Source organism: Physeter macrocephalus, chromosome 11 (genome assembly GCF_002837175.3).
Source record: "Physeter macrocephalus isolate SW-GA chromosome 11, ASM283717v5, whole genome shotgun sequence".
Classification (NCBI taxonomy): Eukaryota; Metazoa; Chordata; class Mammalia; order Artiodactyla; family Physeteridae; genus Physeter; species Physeter macrocephalus.
Window position 1 is genome coordinate 114,726,443 of NC_041224.1, and position 20,641 is coordinate 114,747,083.

The 20,641-nt window shown below is 36.3% G+C and overlaps 1 protein-coding gene across 4 annotated transcripts in view; it reads right to left on the reverse strand.

Annotated features, from left to right (window-relative positions):
- HEATR5A (HEAT repeat containing 5A) overlaps positions 1-20,641 on the reverse strand; it is a 115,151-nt gene that overhangs the window by 69,346 nt on the left and 25,164 nt on the right. For all 4 annotated transcript variants that reach the window (XM_028495673.2, XM_028495674.2, XM_028495672.2 and 1 more), the window contains exons 4-11: positions 20,500-20,608; positions 16,773-16,922; positions 15,915-16,089; positions 10,194-10,354; positions 8,527-8,782; positions 7,758-7,913; positions 5,861-6,111; positions 3,340-3,451 (exon numbers count right to left, since the gene is read on the reverse strand). In XM_028495673.2, the coding sequence (XP_028351474.1) occupies positions 3,340-3,451; positions 5,861-6,111; positions 7,758-7,913; positions 8,527-8,782; positions 10,194-10,354; positions 15,915-16,089; positions 16,773-16,922; positions 20,500-20,608 (1,370 nt within the window). The remainder of the gene's footprint in view (positions 1-3,339; positions 3,452-5,860; positions 6,112-7,757; positions 7,914-8,526; positions 8,783-10,193; positions 10,355-15,914; positions 16,090-16,772; positions 16,923-20,499; positions 20,609-20,641) is intronic.

The window sequence follows — 20,641 nt, forward strand, 5'->3', positions numbered from 1 at the left end:
CTCACTACTTTCTTTGATGAAGTAGTACTAAAAACATCCTAGAATTGGGATAAAATAAGGAAATTGGAGTAAGGCAATTAAGAATAAGTGACTGTAAGAGGTTTCACATGCACACACAGGTATACTCATATAATGGGCTGTGGAAATAGAGAAAATTCTGAATGCAAAAATTTAGTCAGATACTAAAAAACAAAGTAAGGATGAAGTCACTGGGAATACCCACAGTTGACAAAAGTTCCATAAATATTTGCCATTGTACCCTTAAGATACCTCTCTAACTCAGGAGTGAACAGTGTAGCATCACTTCCCAGAGGGGTAACAAGATAATCTATTTCAGAAACATATGTAAACTAAGTTACTAAAAATGTTTGTAGTAATTACAAAGTTAAAAAAGTAAACAAGAGTAAGTTCATTCACGCCAAGAATAATTTTGGATCTAACAAAAACCAAACACACATTGTAGATACCTGCAAGTGAATCAAAGGTGTTGTATGTGGCATCAGATAAATTGGGAAGTATAGCAAAAAGGGGTTAAAAATGTTGGAGCTCACATTTGAGGAATGGACTTAAATGTGGTCTATATGAGTTTACATTAGTTCAGAACAGTGAACTTGTTAAAAATAATAATGAAAATTGTAAATGGTGAAGGAAATGCTGAAAATGCAAAACAGGTGTTAAAACTGCCAGGCAAAAATTAATAAAGCACTCAGACCATCATCTAAATCCCATTTCCCACAAAATATAATCAGAGCTTCTTGGAGAACTGACTGGTTGCAAGCTGAGGCAGAAATTATTATTTTTTTAAAAATACATATACATAACGTTAATCACAGTTAAATATATACAACTATGCCAATCTCCTAGGTGCCTTCTGACCTGGGTCCTCTCTGATCCCCTCCCCCTAACACCCCACTCCTTGGAAGTAAGTCATTTTTAGAATTTTGCATCTAACTGCCCCTCATTCTAAGGCAGAAATTATGATGTAAAAGCTGGGACATCTTGTCATGCCCCAAATAAAGACGTTATCAAAGAACACTAGGTTCATATGAACCAACTACTAGGGGCTCCCAATGACTAAAGATGAAACAATTTGAAGATCAAAGAATAATGACTGCAATGTTGTTGGTGGGAATGTAAATTGATACAGTCACTATGGAGAACAGTATGGAGGGTCCTCAAAAAACTAAACATAGAACTACTATACGACCCAGCAATCCTACTACTGGGCATATACCCTGAGAAAACCATAATTCAAAAAGACATGCAGCCCAGTGTTCATAGAATAGCCAGGACATGGAAACAACCTAAGTGTCCATTGACAGATGAATGGATAAAGAAGATGTGGCACATATACACAATGGAATATTACTCAGCCATAGAAAGAAACAAAATTGAGTTATTCGTAGTGAGATGGATTGACCTAGAGTCTGTTATACAGAGTGAAGTAAGTCAGAAAGAGAAAGTATGCTAACACAGGGGCAGGACAGGAATAAAGATGCAGACACAGAGAATGGACTTGAGGACACGGGGAGGGGGAAGGGTAAGCTGGGACGAAGTGAGAGAGTAGCACTGACATATACACACTACTAAATGTAAAATAGATAGCTAGTGGGAAGCAGCCAGATAGCACAGGGAGATCAGCTCTATGCTCTGTGACCACCTAGAGGGGTGGGAGGGAGACGCAAGAGGGAGGGGATATGCGGATATATGTATATGTATAGCTGATTCACTTTGTTATACAGCAGAAACTAACATAACATTGTAAAGCAATTATACTCCAATAAAGATGTCAAAAAAAAAATAATGACTGCATTCAATTGAAACATATAAACATACAAGAATCTGAGTTTATAAAGATATCTAAAAGCAAAACCTCACTGATACTCTTTGAAAAATACTAGCAACCAGTAACACATTCTAAAAATTGATAATAAAGTGAAAGAATCATGCATTAAGGAAAAAAAAGCCCAAGAAAACAGCAATTAAATAAAACATCAACTTAATTTTTATTCCTTTTTGGTATGTTGAATATGAATGTGCATTAAAACATGATGTACTAATCTCTTTTATAAAGGAGACAGGATCTCTTGTAGTCTTCTTCCAATGGGATTACCCTGTTTTGAAAGCTTTTGTTCATTAAAATATTGCCATTTATTAAGTAGTTTATCTTCCCCTTTAATTAACCAAGAATATCAATACAGCAGGCATGAAACACCTAGCTAAAAGCAAATAAAATCTTGACCACATTATTCCCATCACATTGTGAAATCATGATCTATGCCCGGGGCCAACAAACATTTTCTATTAAGCCCCATGCAGTAAACATTTTTGGCTTTGAAAGCCATACTGTCTCTATTGCAATTACTTAATTCTGCCACTGCAGTGCCTAAAGGCTATAGACAATATGTAAACAAATGATTATAGTTGTACTCTAATAAGAAGTTTATTTATGCACACTGAAAACTGACTTTCATATATTTCTCATGTATCACAAAATATCCTTTTTGTTTTTAAACCATTAAAAACATAAAAACCATTCTTAGCTCACAGGCTGTATAAAACAGGTGGCAAGCCAGCTTTTGCCTATAGGTTGAACTCAGATCTAGTCCAATAAATCTCTTTAATCATCTCAAAAACATTACTTAAAGTGGCTCTTCATTTATGATTGTTTATTTTAATTAAGCTCCTTTTAGATCAAATTACTTCAGAGGTGTCAAAATGATTTATTGGTTAAATTCATCTAGTTTTATATCCTAGCAATAAACCACACAACTATACAAAGAGACTTAAAGTATAGCTTTAATAAAGTAATAGAGTTTTAAAGTTACAGGATGTAAATATAATAGTCATGATCATAAAATAATTACTGATTTTTAATAAATATAATTTAAACGTGCCTTATCCCCGTCAATGTAACTACGTTATTAGTGTCACCAATTCTCAGAACAATTACAGAAGTGGATTCATGGGCTATCGTATGTTCTCTTGCCTATCCTTATATTGTAGAAAATTTTTTTTCTGAAGATAGATGGGAATGATTTTGGGAAAAGCCAGACTCATTCAGAGTTAAGTGTGAAAGTTGATCAAATTGGCTTATCCTACTTAAGGCTCATAAATTGGTCTTGAAGAGAATTTCAAAAAAGGACATCTGAAAACATTCTGAGGATTGGAGTAAATAAGTATATGGCTTCCTAAGGTGACTGCTAGGAGAAAAACGTTTATGTGGATATTTAAATTCTGGTATATTTTAAGTTAGTCTTGTCAAATCATACATTAGAATATTTATGCTCAGAAAACACCAAGCAGTCTGTAGTTATGTAAACCCTCCACAAGACTTACCTAGGGTCATCAGGGCAGCAATCAACAACCATCCAGCTTGTGTGCGCTGAGCTGAAAGGCGACTGTTTTGAGCAGCAGAACATAGCAAATCCTCTGCTAATGTCATAATAATCTATTGACGTATAGAAGAACAAGGTAAAAAAAAAAAGTATATCAGTTTATAGGTTACTGGACAAATGACAGCAACTAAGTATAACAATCTCTTGAAAAATTAACTCTTACACATAATAAATGTCCATGATAAAAGACTGTCATTCATGTAGACTATACCATAGGACAATGTCGTACGTGAAACTAAAAAAAGTAACTTTTCAAGGATAAATTATAGGTTGTATAATAGGTATACAATAGGTATATTAGGTTGTACACAGCAACCCTATAATTCTTTGTGGAGTATATGTGACAACATTATACAACCGTTCAAGTTTCGCTGTATAAAATTTGAACTTACTTTTAATTTTAAGCCACCATCTCCATAGATCTGTAATTACCAGAGGAAGTTTCATTACAGGACTCTCTCCTTTTAAAACTTTGCATACTACTTTGATACCTGAGTGGGTGATAATAGTCTTTCCCAAGGCAATATACTATATAACCACAGTTAAAAGTACTCAATAATCGCACAATGAAGTAGCTTCACAGTAAAGCGGGATTAATTAAAATGTTATATTTTAAAAGTCTAAGAAACAGACAGTTCTAAAACAACACAGAGGAAAAACTAGATATTTCACCTTTATGGATAATGCATGCTTATAGAATGCAAATGGCGACAGGCATCTAACATGTCTAAGAAAACATCTCTGTAACCAATCACCTCTAGAAGAGCAGCAAATATTGTAAGTTGGCACATACCTTTTCTAAAGAGGAAGGCTAGCACATTTTTAAACAACCAACCAACTTACTACTAACTTAGGACTACTTGCAGCCTCTACTTGTCCCCCACCTTTTAAAAAGGGTGGGGACAAAACAAACCAAGCCTGTCTACCTAAATTAATAAGATCTGAGGACATTAAATTAATACACACAATGGCAATTCTTTGATTAGCAAGATGTGATGTGTTAGTTTAGAATATAACTTAAATAATAAATTTAATTGAATAACATCACCTCCCGAAGTTGCCGATCACCTTATTCCAAAGGCACTGGCAATATTCAAGATAATTTAAGAATTTTTGAAGTAACGGTGTATTTGTCTGCAAAGCCCAAACTGCAGAGAATATACCATAATATTCATTAATAATGATGTGGAGGGACAAGAAAAAAGAAAGGAACAATGGTGATTTTTTAAAAAAATTCTTATGTGTGTGAGGCCCAGATTATGAGGGCTTTTCACTGTCAAACAATATTCTCTGACAACTGACAATTCGTATTCAAAAAGAAACAAAATTCCCACACCACGCTTTGCCTATTTTGTGTTTTACATTTGATTAACAAAATTTCTTTAGTTCTCTTTACAATTCTTTGTACATTAAAACTGGGTTATTTACTTTCTAGGTTCTGTATCGTTTATCTTTCTGAAAGTGCTACACTCAAAAGCCATTATTTTGCAGTAGCAAAGCAATTTGTCATCATTATGAGCTCCTGGTGTTTTATATATTTACTATGTTTCTATCCATTGTTATTATTATTTTTTTGGATGCACACATTATCCCATCTTTGGTCGGGGGAGAGTCTAAAGTTATCTCCTGCATCCTTTTAAAATGAACACAGTCTCTGATGACTTCCTTGTTTTCTGGCATGACAAGATATTCCAGGCTTATACTGTGCATTTCCTGCCCCAGATCTAGGACCAGCCATTCCTCCAAGGGGCCCTAATTCCTTTTTGGTTGGAAATGGTATTTAGGGCCATAACCTGGGCACTAGGGGTGTTCCCTGCTACTGGGTTGCCATTGCTTTTATGTCTGGACAGAGTGAAAGGAAATTAAAAGTTCATACTAATATTTTCAATTTAAATTTAACATATGGGCCTTTTACTTGTCTTTTTTTTTTTACTTAATTTTCTTGATTCTACAACAGTAGCTTTTTTTTTTTTCATATGGAAAATCTTGGTTCCTAAGAACATTCATTATCTACTTCATCTTACTAGGTATGTAAACTAATTCCAGAATCATACCACCAAGAATACCACTAACTATAAAATTATTAAATGAAGTTTAAGATTTCTTTTGAAGCTCTATTTGTCCTTTACAATGCAATTTAAAAATGTACGTCTATGGCAGAGCTGAATATATGGAAGAAAGAAAAAAAGCTTTCAGGAACAAAATCTGTTACTAACTGGAGATATTTCCAACAAAAAGCAGAGAAAGCAACTCCTCTTTAAGTGTAGATACGAAATTTTTAACCATCCCTTCGTTTTTCACAGTAATTACGTTGATGATACTTAACACTTAAGTAGTAGTATAGCTGACAGCTCAGAAACTTGTCCTGCATAGTTCTTTACAGGGTGATACAAAAGAAGACAATGATGTTTTTAAGAAAAACTTGAAATGTCACTATCATATGCGAAGAATGAAATCATTACCTTGCCCTTTCCGTGAGGAATTCCTAAAGGACAATGTTTCACTGCTCCCAGCAGAGCTGCCACTGCAGAACTAAAGCCAGTCACTGCTTCAGGTGAAGACTTAAGCACGGTAAGCCTTTCAAGGCAACGGTCTAAGAGAGGTGTTAGGTAGGAAGGTAGTGCCACAGCAATGCAGTGTAGACACCAGGCAGCTGCTAGTCGAACAGAAATGCTAGGATGAAGAGTAACTGAAATGACATTGTCAAGGACGCCTAGAAGGACAGAATAAACAAATGATGACTCAGCTACACAGATAAAACTCAGTCATCAGTCAAAAGAGTAAGCAACCACATAGATATGAAACATATTATCTTTATCAAAAGCCAAATCAGAATTTAAAGAATTAAGTGATACATAATTATAATTTTTTTGTGCCCAAGAGTTACTTCTACCAATATATCTCATGAAAATTGGCTTAAATTAAGTCAGAAGACAAAGGAAATTTTTTTTTGCGATACACGGGCCTCCCACCGCCGTGGCCTCTCCCGCTGCGGAGCAGAGGCTCCGGACGCGCAGGCCCAGCGGCCACGGCCCGCGGGCCCAGCCGCTCCACGGCACGCGGGACCCCCCCGGACCGGGGCACGAACCCGCGCCCCCTGCATCGGCAGGCAGACTCCCGACCACCGCGCCACCAGGGAAGCCCCAAAGGAAATTTTTATTTTCTAAATAAGCCAATGTTCTGCTTACTTTATCTTGAGATCATTAATTTGGTACTAGGAATTAAAAATTATCAATATAAAAACAGTTATCAATAAATAACAAAAACATCTTGAGAAGAAATGTCACATCTTGCTTCATCCTCCTTTTCTTTTAAATCCTTTCTGGCACATTTCTCTACATAATCAGTATTCTCCCTATGTACCATATTTCTCTTAACCTGAGAACAAAATGTTGAAGAAAATCAAGGCTTCACTAGATTCCCAGTGGGCTACTAAGCCACCATGCAGACAGTGAAGTGCCACTACCAGTAAGGAAAAAAAAGTCTACATTTGCTATAATTCAACATATACCTTCATCAAAACATGTTAACAGTTCATGTCGACTGCTACTTAAACAATATATGCCCTAGGATAAATAGCTTACAAACCAAATATAATGTAAGCTTCAGTCAGCAGGAATTGTGTAGCACAAAGGACAAAAGCCATTAAAGATGATTTTAAAAAGTAATTAAATAAGCCAGTCACAAAAGGCCACATGCTGTATGGATTCCATTTATATTAAATCTTGTCCAGAATAGGCAAGTTCACAGAGACAGAAAATAGATTAGTGGTTATCAGGGCCGGGGGGAGGGGAAATGGGAAATGACTGCTAATGGGTGTAGGACTTCTTGGGGTGACAAAAACATTCTGCAATTAGATAGTGGTAGAGTTTGCACAACTCTGTGAGTATACCAAAACCACTGAATTGTATACTTTAAAAGGGTGAACTTTATGGTATGTGAATTATCTCTCAAAGTGATTAAATAATTTTCAAAAAGAGAATGCCTGAAAAGACCTTTAAGGAAGTAAATTACTTGTGCCATACAGAAACTAATACTTTCACTGCAGATGAGAGATACGAGTTCAGGTTTACTTCTCCATTTTTCTGTGTTATCTTAAATATCTCCAGAAAGGGGGTTGGAGATAGAGAGAGACCTAGAGAACAATCTTTAGTTACAAAAGCAAAAGAAAAAAAACGAAAACATAAAAACATACCTTTAAAAATCTTGATTATATATATTTCATAAAACAACTCTAATAAATCTACAGTGGAATCTATAATAAATGAGCTATATGAAGGAGCTTTTCTTCCTTGGAGAAAAGTTGTCTAAAGTAAAAGTAAAAACAAAGTATTCAGACCAGTCACAAACAACAGATACCTGCACTTGAATCCTGTAGCAAAGGTGCAGCTGTGGTGCCGAGACTGTGTATGAGATTTCCAAGTTCTTGTAAAGCACATACCAACATATGCTGGCTAGCTGCTACATCGGCGGAGCCAAGCCGGGTTTCCAGATTACCGTCACTCGTTACAGAATCTGATAGAAGTATAAGAATTAACTAGGCATCACTGTTTTATTAAAATTTATTACAGAGGGTAGGTATTAGGAGCAGAAACATATGAAGGTAAAAATTAATACCTCCGCTTGATATATGTGAAACCCTTGAGGCAGTAACTAAAATACTAAAACGGGGACTTGCATCTATAGGGAAAGAATTAAACTAATATAACCAATTTATTTCAAGCAACCTGATCAGAGATGCCTTATTACTCCTTTAGCAAATGGCACTGAAAGGGAGAACTCCAATTTTATCAATACTCAAGATAAGCAGAGTAGACTTAGGACAGTACAAGAACTGAGATGAACTAATTGTTTCAAAGACAATGTATCTTAACTTCTATAGGAAGATTATGAATTCTGAGGAACTACTATCCATCAGCCTTTAAGATCAGTACATATATATATAATAGTTCTTATCAAGTTAGATAATTTATGTCTCATCTACATATAGACTGCTTTACTCTGAAACAACTGACCTGTATTATAAAAGTGTTTTTTGGGTATTAATATAATTATATACCAGTCCAGCTTTTCCAAAAGGACAACTCCTTTAGCACTGTTAAAACAGATTATCTTAGAAGATCCATACCCATAACTTTCTTTAACTTCCAGATAGCCTGGCAAATATCCTTGGCAGCAGCAATTTGAGCCTTTTCTCCAAGAAGACCTCCAACAGTAGCTCGAAGGATAAATGAAACACAACGGCGACTGCAGACAGCGTCAATCTGAGTTTGGGTGGCCTTAGGGTGTGACTGTGAAACCAGGCTTAGGGTATGAGAAAGAAAGGCAGCAAAGTTTTTCTCTAGCCATGCTCCTCCTAGTGTTGAAACAAACACCACGTAAGCCTAAAAAAGAAAGAGGAGTTTTATCTTCAAAATGAAATAATTTCAATTCTATATTAATGTTTTCTCTTCCACGAAATATGCAGAATTTATTAACATTTCTTTTTAGTCTTTCCTCATTTATATAGCCACTTTAGCTATATAAATGTGGTACTATTTTTTTGTTTGTTAAGCCAAAATTGAAGTACGCAGTCTTTCAACTGAGGTTTCATTTATGCTGCCTGTTTTATTTTGGTCAGACTACAAAGTTTCAGGATAGCCAGCATAGCTAGCTAATAAGTTAAATGTGCCTGTGACTTCTCCAAACAAAGCATTCAAACTCTTTTAACATTCTGTGTTGTTTTTTTTTTCTTCAATTTTTTGGCCACACACTGAGCAGCATGCAGGATCTTAGCTCCCCAAACAGGGATCGAACCCATGCCCCCTACAGTGGAAGCCTGGAGACTTAACCACTGGACCACCAGGGAAGTCCCTAAGGTCCTTAACATTCTGAACAAGAAAACCCAAATCAAACATATGAACACAGTGTAAGAATGAACTATGGTCTAATACCATAAATCTAAGGGAATTCAGTTCTAGAAACCAGAAAAGGAAGTTTATGGTGACGAATCACTGCTCTTTATTTTCATGAATGTTAATGATTTGGCTTGCTCCAGCGATACAGACAGCAGTTTTCTTATGTAATCTGTTTTTTAAAAATACACAGTTTACAATTATACTGGGACGTCTTATATTTTCATGAAATCTAATATCATACAATATAAAATAATGAGGATATATATGTGAATTTAAAAAAATACATGTTTGCTTTGAACCATAATGGCATTTAGAAAACAAGATAGTTCAAGGAAAGAATGCAAAGACCTCTATATTGCCTTATTCTAAGACCCTCTTCCCAAGGTTTAGCTTTTTAAGTTTTGTTTAGGACCAAGAATTTAAGCACTTAAGTAGATTACATGCTATAATCTTTATTTTGAAGTAGAAACTATATAAAACAGAAATATAATATTGCCCATGCCAAATATTATGTACCTAAAAGCTTAAATCTGAACTGTATAAGCATACATAAACACAATGGAAAACATGTTAAACCACAAGACACATGGAAGCCCAAGGCCTAGAAACAAACAAAAAAACGTTGTTTATGTTTCAAAGGAAATAAACAATAGTCTCCCTTCATTACGAACTGAAAACACATTGTGGGTAATAGCCTATTTAGTTGGCTTTGTACAAATAAGGTTCTTACTTGTAATCTAGTTTTTTATAAAGCGTCTTGGCCTCACCCCATCTATTTATAAACATGAGAGCATAAGTGATGACCTTGCACAGTATCACTTTCACCTGGAGTCAGATACTAAAACTTTCACTATAGGCCAGTGAGAATTACATTTAGATACTGATTTGTGATTCTAACCTGAGTAACTCCAACTCGGACATCCCTACTGACTGAACTGGTTCCTTTCAGCATATCTCCACTGGCTCGAAGAAATCCTGAACTCCCACGCAGAAACCCTGTTCCTAGTAATTCCAGAACTTCCTCCAGAGATACTCTGCGAACGCTTTGACGTGAGGCTGCTATAATAAAGAACAAAACAAAACATGTGATTCTATTTTACAGACTAATTTTAATGCATGATCTTGGTTTGCATGATCTTGAACAGTATGTTAACAGAAACAAAAATAAACTAAAAATCCAAACAAAAGGCAAAATTTACAGGACATTACACACACTAAAACATAAAGTCACACAAGGGTTCAGAGGTCAAATCATAATGGACTCTGACGTATCATGTCAATGACATCTTAAAGTCTATGCCACTTGAGATTATGACCTACTGCTCTCTTGTCCTCAAGTTAAACAAGGGAAAACAAACAAACGGCCCTAGTTCTCCATGAGTGAAAATGCTACACAACACTTTGAAAATTCTTTTGAAATACTAAAAAGGCCAAAATCACAATTTTATCTTTCTAAATGCTCTACAACTCTTAATGAAACTTACATAAAGTAACCACCATGGCCTGTTTTTAAAAAAATTCTCAACTGCAAGTAAAACTTTTGTTATATCCTCAGTCTCTGAAGAAACCAAAGCTAAATATTACTAAAACTGCCTGGTCAACCCTTAGGCTGAAATAATTAAGAGCTTAGTTAGGCATAATGTTTTAAATTTGTCTTCAGTTTGACACAGTTGAGTTTCTCCCTGTGAATATCTAGGGAATAACATCTCCTTTAAAAAAAGAACCCATTTTTGCCCTTTCATTCTTCTGAAAAATGATGGTCACGAGCTCTGATCCTCATTATTGACTTAAGTCATAAATAGTGGAAAAATAAACTTCTGTTAATCCAAGTCATGAACAAAAAATATACTCCTCAGCCTGAAGATGAAACAGATAAAAATCTATATTGGCACGTGGAAGAGAAACATAAGTGAAGAGTACAAAATCCATGCTCTTGCGGATCATAAATTCTAAAAAGGAGAGACAACAATAAACATAACAAAGGACTAAGGATATAGTATGTTAGACAGTGATTAAAAGCCATGCAAAAAATAAAGCAGGTATCTTTTATGTGTAGTGAGTTCAGTGGAGGGCTCTGGTAGGAGATGGACCAGAGTGTAAGGATGGTGCAAGAGCAGAAGATATAGGACCTTGTTGATCATTAAATAAGGAGGTGAGTAAAGTGAGGTGCCAGTGGAGAACCTTGAGCAAAGGAGTGATATAATCTGTCACTTTGCTTCTGTGCTGAGAGAAGACTGTAGAGGGGCAAAGGCAGAAGTAGAGAAAACCATTAGGAGCAATTAGTAATTCAAGCAAGAGGTGATGGTGGCTTAGATCAAGGTAGATACGATAGGAATCGGGGTATACATACTTACATATTTTTTAAATTTTTTACTAGAAAAAATTTCAAAATTACAAAAAAGCTGCAAGAATAGTAAAATAAACTCCCATGTACCCTTCACCTAGACTCCATATCTTCCTCATCACTTTCTCATTTTTGAAGAGTACATATATGGCTAGTTGCAGTTATAGAAAAGCCTTCAATTTGAGTTTTTCCTCAAGAGAACTACATTAAGTAATGCTGTAAGCCTTCTCAATGCATAACGTCAAAAAGAAATGTCAGGCTTGGTGTCAATCTGTCCCTACATTGGCAATATTATCTTTGAACACCTGAATAAGGTATCTGCCAGTCTTGTCCACTGTAAAATATTTTTCCATTTGTAATCACTATGCCACCTCTGTGGTGATACTTTTTTTTAAAAAAATAAATTTATTTATTTATTTATTTTTGGCTGCGTTGGGTCTTCGTTGCTGTGCGCACGCTTTCTCTAGTTGCGGCAAGCAGGGGCTACTCTTTGTTGTGGTGCACGTGCTTCTCACTGCAGTGGCTTCTCTTGTTGTGGAGCACAGGCTCTAGGTAAGTGGGTTTCAGTAGTTGTGGCTTGTGGGCTCTAGAGTGCGGGCTCAGTAGTTGTGGCACACAGGTTTAGTTGCTCCGCGGCATGTGGGATCCTCCCGGACCAGGGCTCGAACCCGGGTCCCCTGCATTGGCAGGAGGATTCTTAACCACTGCACCACCAGGGAAGCCCTCCTTTTTTCTTTAACAGGTTATAATCCATTTCTATCATTATTAATTCTAATACTGTCCTGGATTTGACCAGTTTTTCTTCAGAAAGCTGGCCAGTGGAAGCTCCTCACTTTCTGGCACAACAAGACGCTCCCGGTTCATCCTCAGACTTTCCTTGCCCTGACCCCATGAGCCACTTCTCCAAGGAGTCCCAACTGTAGATACGTTTTAATATTGTTAGGTAGAACAGTTATTGAGTGTGAGAGAGAAGATTCAAGGGTGACTTTACAAACTGCGGTTTGAACAACTGCAGGGACAGAGCTGACATCAACTTAGATTAGCAAGACTGTGACTGCAAGGAGAGCAGGTATGTGTACATGGGGGGAGGGGAGATCAAGCATTCACTTAGGACAAGTTAATTTGAAACATCAAATAGACATCCAAACAGAGATGTCAAATGGGCAGCTAGATATGAGAGTTCGGTGTCCAGGAGAGAAGTGTGGGCTAAAGACATAAATCCAGGAATCCCTGATATATAGATGGTATTTAAGCCATGAGATTGGGTAAGATCATCTAGAGTGAGCCTACGTAAAGAGCAGAAGACCAAGGACTAGGTGATGGGTCTCTCCTAGGAGAAGACAAGAAATCATCAAAGACTGAACAGAAACTTCTAGAGAGAAAGAAAGAAAACCAAGGGAGCGTGAGGTCCTAAAAGGCAAGTGAAAAAAGGATGAGGAGGAAGATCAACTGAGTTAAATGTTGCTGAAAGGTTGAGTAAGACAACTGAGAACTGCCCACTGGCTTAGCATGGCTAAATATTAGAACGGAAGTGCCAAAGGGCAGGGGCTTTTAATCTGTTTTGTTCAATAACACATCCTACACACTCAGAACAGATCGTGGTCCTGTATAAACCCCCAATAAATGCTTGTTTATTTATCGAATAACTGATGAACGTGGAGGTCACTGATGCCCTTAACAAAAATAGTTTTCAAGAGTTAACTGGGTCTTCCCTGGTAGCAAGGTGCTTAAGAATCCGCCAGCCAATGCAGGGGACATGGGTTCAAGCCCTGGTCCGGGAAGATCCCCTATGCCATGGAGCAACTAAGCCCATGTGCCACAACTACTGAGCCAGCCCTCTAGAGCCCACAAGCCACAACTACTGAGCCCACCTGCCACAACTACTGAAGCCCGCATGCCTAGAGCCCATGCTCCACAACAAGAGAAGCCACCGCAATGAGAAGCCTGTGCACCGCAACAAAGAGTAGCCGCTACTCCCCTCAACTAGAGAAAGCCCACGCACAGCAACGAAGACCCAACGCAGCCAAAAATAAATAAATAAAATTTATATATAAAAAAAGAGTTAACTGGGGGAAAATCCTAACTGAAGTGTGTTTGAAAGAAAAGAGAGACTAAAAACAGAGTATCAAGAACTCCTCTGAGGAACTCTGCTGCAAAGGGAAGAGAAATGGGGCTCCAGCTGGCTGGGGAAGTAAAATACAAGAAAAAAAATTTTTTTTTTGAGAGGGGAAAAAGCGCATATTTTTATAGGGAATAATCCAAAAGAGAAGGAAAAGTTGATGTAGGAGAGGGGAGACTTCCTAGAGCTATATCTTCGAGCAGGTGAGAGGATGAGCTCTAATACATATTGAACGTATGACTTTAATAGATGATGAGATAATTCATCTTTGTAACAGTGGAGAAGTCAGAGTATATGGGTATAGATGCTGGAAGGTGGTAGATTTAGTAGGGGAGCCTATGGAAGATAGGCTGTCAAATGCAAGTAACACGGGAGAAGATAAAGCTATAAAATAGTCAATTAGGAAAGCGGGACAGTGAATGGACGAGGGAAATATAGTACGACTTGAGGTTCATGATCAAGAAGTAACTTTAAAAGATTCCATAAATCCTTGGCAACTTATGCCAATGTTAGGAAAATGTCATACTCAATCCCTGATTTTTAAATGCCTTGGTAAAATATACCATTTATTAGAAGTCTGCTGATTTTACTAGGAAAATCATTTCAGTTCTGTACCTCATAATCTTCAAATATTGTGGCTGAACGTACAAACCTCCACTGTATTTCTTTTCCAAATTATTAAGCACTATGTTGCTAACTATTAGTCTCCTACTTAAAAAAAATCTATTATGAATGACATCTAGATGACTTTTGAGTTGTATGAAAATAACTTAATTATAACACAAGCCTAGAACTTACAGATACAAGATGATAGAATTCCTAACAAAAGATTAGGCCAAAGATTTTTTATTGTGGGTGAAGCTAGTTCTTCACTTTGCTTAGTCTGATTGCAAAAATGCTGTTATTAGTTTAGTGCTACTCTAGGAGGATATACATTTAAATATTATTCACATTTGTTACGCAATTCTGTATTTTGCTTGTTTTTACTGCAACTGTGTACTAGTGCTAATGATATATTTATGGAAACGAGCAATTCACATTTTCAAGAGGGTTTGACTAAACATGTCTTCTTCTAATTTCAATCTCTTAGATGGCTTAAGATTTAACCTCTTAAATGCCCTGAACAACTCTGAATTACAAGATTAGAAGAAGCAAAACCTAAAAAAAAATTTATTATAAATTTTAAACTTGTGGGTCTCAACTGGAGAATGAAGGGACTATATAGTTGTTAATGCTTCCTAGGTGATTCTGATATGCTGTACTCACTGTCCTCTCTCAGCTCTGGTTGAGAAACACTGGCTTAGAAGAAGCCAGAACACTTCTTAATGTCACAATAAACAATTTCTAGAGCAATGATTCTAAAACTTTAATGTGCATACAAATTATCTGGGGATCTTGTTAAAATGAGAATTTGACTTAGTAAGTTGGGTGGCATCTGGGTTTCTGCATTTCTTACGAGCTCCCAGGTGATGCTAGTACTCTCGGTTTGCAGATATTGAGGAGCAAGGTTTTACAGAACAATCACATTTTCATTAGCGTGAGACTGTTATTCTTTGAAGACAGAATAATAAAGCAAGTTTTTAATTATTCACCAATATTTTATATACACTATAGATTAAACCCAGGCAAACCCTTTTGTTTTCAAAAATACTCCATCCTTGCTCACTGCCTAGGAGTGTATAAATAGGGAATAAACACAAACACAAATTGTCCAAATACAGTAAATTTCAAGTATCTGCTGTTTGGAATTATTTACATCATTGCTCCCTTATACCAATCTAGAAGATGGCAAGCCAAATGTTTGTAATCAGATGCATGCTGCTTAAAAAAAAATTTTTCGAGAATTAGATCATATCTCTTATTGGATAACACTCCACAATTCACTTAAAAAAAACAAAAAAAGCCATGGTGTAGAGGAAGACAATGACTGAATAAAGCACATTTATTTAAGAGTTCTTTTAATTTTTTCCTCAAACTTTCACTGAATTGTTTTAAAATGAAATCTTAGGACTTACAGACATGTTTCCAAACTAAAATTTATATGATATTCTGCTTTTCAAAAGTAATAATGGGTAGCAGTAATGCTACATATGTTTGTTTAAATCAACAGGGAAAAAATTATGGAAAACATTATGAAAATAATTACATGAATTTACCTGCTCCTGGATGTTTAGAAATTACAGCTTTGGCCAACACTGTGCCTAGTAGCTTTGAAACTGAAATCCGCACATCATAATTGGAGCCTTCAAAGGATTTAAAACATAGTGTGGCCACACTGTCCAGGTCTGTACTCCACATAAAGATGGCCTCATTCTGAAGTTCAAGGAGACACTATTCAATCGGGAAAAAAAGAAATTAATGAAAAACAAAATATAAATGTCAGGTTCAGATCTATGTAAGATGCAGAACCTATCAAGATCTAGCAAAAATAATACACAAATCCAAAGTCTCTAAATAATGATTGTAGGGACAACAGGTGAATACTTACTAAAAAGTCATAAAAATTATACCATACAAAGCAACGTGTCCACAAAGGGTAGGAGAAAGACCCATTTCTAATTCAGTGGGCTATGAAAAATGTCTGTAGAACCTATCTGTTGGCTATGAGCAATTGTGAGAATAATTCCAACATAAACACTTTACTATCTAACCAACTATGTTAAGAAAGCATGATAAAAACAAAAACAAATCATTTTCAAACAACATAAACCGTACATGTAAATTTTACACAATTATAGAGAGGAAGCACAGTGGAATGGAAGGAATACTTAGAGTCTGGTAACTTGAACTCCCCACTTCCAACAATGTGCTGCTAACCACTTTAAGAACCCTGGGAAATTCATATAACTCTCAGGGCCTCAGTTTCCTCATATGTTAAAATGAGATAGTCCTATCTGAATACCAAGGTTGCAGCTCTAAGATCAAGTAGCTGTTACTAGTGTTTTCACTGGGATAAACTGATTTAGTTGTCTTTATATTAATTTTTAGAAATTCTACTCATTAGACTATTTTACCTTTGCAGCAGCACAACGAACGGCCATGGATCTGTCTGTTAAGCAGGATCTAGCAGCTTTATAAACATCCCTGTGGCAAGGTGTAGCAGCAGCTCCCAGCCCACTCAATATGTTTTGTAGACTCAGCATGATCTCATATCGACCTTGTGACTATCAAAGAGGAAAAAATTTAAAGAACAGGAAAAAAAATTAGCTGTGAAAAACAGTATTAAGCATTGAAATTTATCTCATATTAGAGAAATACTCAGATTTTTGTACACACTAACCAACCTATTCTGACATCAAGACACATGAATAATTGCTATTTCTTACAGTGTTTACTATTTTAAAAGTGTTACTTGTATATATTACACTTCAACATAATACAAATTTCATAGGGTTGATGTGCAGATTAAATGAAATTATATGGGAAGCGCCAGGCATAAGGCTTGCATGTTGTCAAGCACTCAATAAATGGTTGCTATAAATGAGGTAACAAGGTAAGAGTGCATGGTCTGCCACCTACTAGCTATGTCTTTGGGCAAATCTGTTTCTTTATCTTAAAGATAAAAGTTAAATGATTGTTGTGAGGATCAAACGAGTTACTACATGTCAAGTGCTTAGAACAGTGCCTGACACGCAGTAAATGCTCAGTTGAGTTCATAGCTATTGATATTTTATCATTTATTGGTTCGAGTATTTTAACTCAGAGGTTAAAAGTCTAGGTTTAGATTTTAAAGACCTGGGTTTGAATCTTGGCTCTGAACCTTAGTAGCTGTGTGACTTTAAGTTGTTCTTACTTATTTCTTCATCTATAAAATGAAGACAAGGGACCTCCTCAGCGGTCCAGTGGTTAAGACTCTGCGCTTCCACTGAAGGGGGCATGGGTTCGATGCCTGGTCGGGGAACCAAGATCCCACATACTGCACAGCGTGGCCAAAAAAAAGAAATGAAAAAATGAAACAAGGATAAGATGAACTCCACTGTGCCAGTGTGAGAAGTAAACAAGCCCCTGTGGGGAAATCATTCACCACAGTGCCTGGACTTAGTAAACACTCAAGAAATAGTAGCTGCTTGTATTATGATGTTTTACTAAATGTTCCAAATGCTTTCTATGGCTCAGGAAGTTAAGGCCACTATAGGTAAGTTAAAGTTGGAGAAAGATCAAGTATCATTTTCATAGTAATGTTATTAATTTATTTTTGTTCAAAGGAGCAGGATAGTAATTATAGGTAGACATTAACAAAATGAGTCCTAACGGGAAACTTAACTTTCTTTTACGCCAATTTCAAATGCTATTTATCACTACTGGTGTGTATCAAAGGTGGAAATCGCTTTTGACATCTCCAAAACGTTGTGGTACTGAATCAACTAAATCATAAAGGTAAAAAGTGGAGGAGCAATAAAGTACTTAGCAATAACTTTAAATTTTCCTTTTTTTAAAAATATTAATTAATTTATTTATTTGGTTGCACCAGGTCTTAGCTGTGGCAGGCAGGCTCCTTAGTTGTGACCCATGAATTCTTAGTTACAGCATGCATGTGGGATCTAGTTCCCTGACCAGGGATCGAACCCAGGCCCCCTGCATTGGGAGCATGGAATCTTATACACTGTGCCACCAGGGAAGTCCCTAACTTAAAATTTTCTGAAACCTATAGAGTAATCCTCTGTTAACTGTGAGGCCTAAAAAGTATAGCTTAATCAATGGAGTTAAGAGAAAAAAAAAAAGTTTAAAGTGGCCATACTTCAGTAAATAAAAGTTCTTACAGACACACCCTTTTAAATAAAACCAGATTTATAGATGTTAACAACCTCTCCTCCTGGTTTGCTGTTAATCTCCACATAACTGAGAATTTTCCAGCCTTCCTGCCGTTATTGGCACCTAGTTTCACATCACTGCGGGTGGGAAAGATACTTCACACGATTTCAGTCTTCTTAAACTTGCCCAGACTTGTTTGGGACCTAATATGTGATCTACCCCGGTGAATGCTCTGTGCCCTAGAAGAGAGGTATGTTTTGCTGCTATTGGGTGGAATGATCAGGTTACGTCCATTAGGTCCAACTGGTCTAATGTGTAGTTCACTCCAAGGTTTCCATGTTGATTTCTGTCTGGGTGATCTGTCCACTGATGAAGGGGGCGGGGGAGAACTGCAGTCCCCACTATGATTGTATTGCTGTGTATTTCTCTCTTTAGGTCTGTCAATATTTGCTTTACAATTTAGATGCTCTGAGGGGTGTATAAATATTTACATTGTTATAACTATTTTAAATAGTGATTATTGTAGCCATCATGCTACACATCCCTAATAGGTTACATTCTAATTAAACCTACTATTTACCACTTCATAGTGGCAAGACCCTTAAAACAGTACAATTCCATATACCCTCTCCTATGCTTTATGTTGCTGTTTTTATATATTCTAATTCTATATATGTTAAAACCCACAATGCCTTCCATTTATTTGTCTTCATCATGAGCTTTCTCTTACATAAATTAAGAATTAAAGTATAGCCTATACCTGTGTCCACATGTTACCATTTATGGTGCTCAGTATCATTTTGTAAATCTGTTCACCTCCAGCATCACTGCCTTCAGAGCAGAAAGATTTCCTTTTCCTTTCACCACCAAAAGACCTACCACTGATAAATTATCTCAATGTCTATCCATCTTAAAATATCTGAATTTTCTCAGATTTTTCAAACATATTGGGCAAAGTTTTTTATTTTATAAAATGGTAATAAATTCTTATAAACACTACAAAAAAAAAAAATCCCTCCTCCTGAATTACCTTCTTCAATCTTTGTGTAAACTATTGATGCTCAGAAGTGATCTGCTGAGTTGATTCTCTCACCAGTTTTATGTTATGGACTTCACTTGTCCTTAAAATTCTTGAATCAGTTACATGCTTCTTGAAATTTGCCAGATTTTACATTTGAATTTTCCCATGTTTTATCTTGATACAGTTAAAAAGAAATGTGTGTGACAGGCCAGCATTTTAATAAATTGTTTCAGGGCTGTTTTCTAGACTTTTTCCAAGCAAGGTAAGAACAGGAACTGGTGTGATTTTTTTATATTTAAAGGTGCTGAGTTATCCTTAAATATAAGGGACCACAGACTTAAAAATTTTGATATACAAACATACAAATGCTTTAATTTCAAAACTTGTTAAACTATAGTTGGCAAGAAATTACAGTATATCTTGGAAGTCCAATAAAGAGACAGTTACAAAAAAAAAGGGTGTTTCACAATGGTAAATGATGCCAACAAATCAATGAGGCTAAGGCTGACAATATATATCCTGGCGATTGAAAGCTCATCCTGACCCTAGTTATGCTTATGTCCTCCACACTCTTCCCTACCCTGATTTTATTCCTTACACCCTTCTGATGCTGGTACAATACTAATCCATCCATCAGGTATATGGTAGTTACCAACTACGTATCTGGATCCTTGGTGACAAGCACTTGCTCTGGCACTAGTAAGTAGTATCAGATGGAAAAGGTGATGCCAGAAGAGGGAGCAGGGATGGGTCTGCCAGAGAAACACCTTAGTTTGTGCCCATTTGAAATTATCTGAACACACAAAATTTTATTCACTATTGCTTTTCTAATAAAGATTCAATATACAAAGTACATATGTGCACTACCTAGAAATGTCACTTATGGATATATTTACATACATACTATGTATGCTTGTCATAGGTAAAGCTCTTTTATTGACTCAAGAAACCATAAAGTCTGTATTTACCTCTGCACTCTTCATAGCTTTAAGAATATTCCCCACTGTATCAGTAAAGGTGTTACCCAGTATTCTACCCAACTTCTTATACAAGGAACCCAAACACACCACAGCAGCGCTGGAACGACATTTAAATTAGAAATTAGTCATG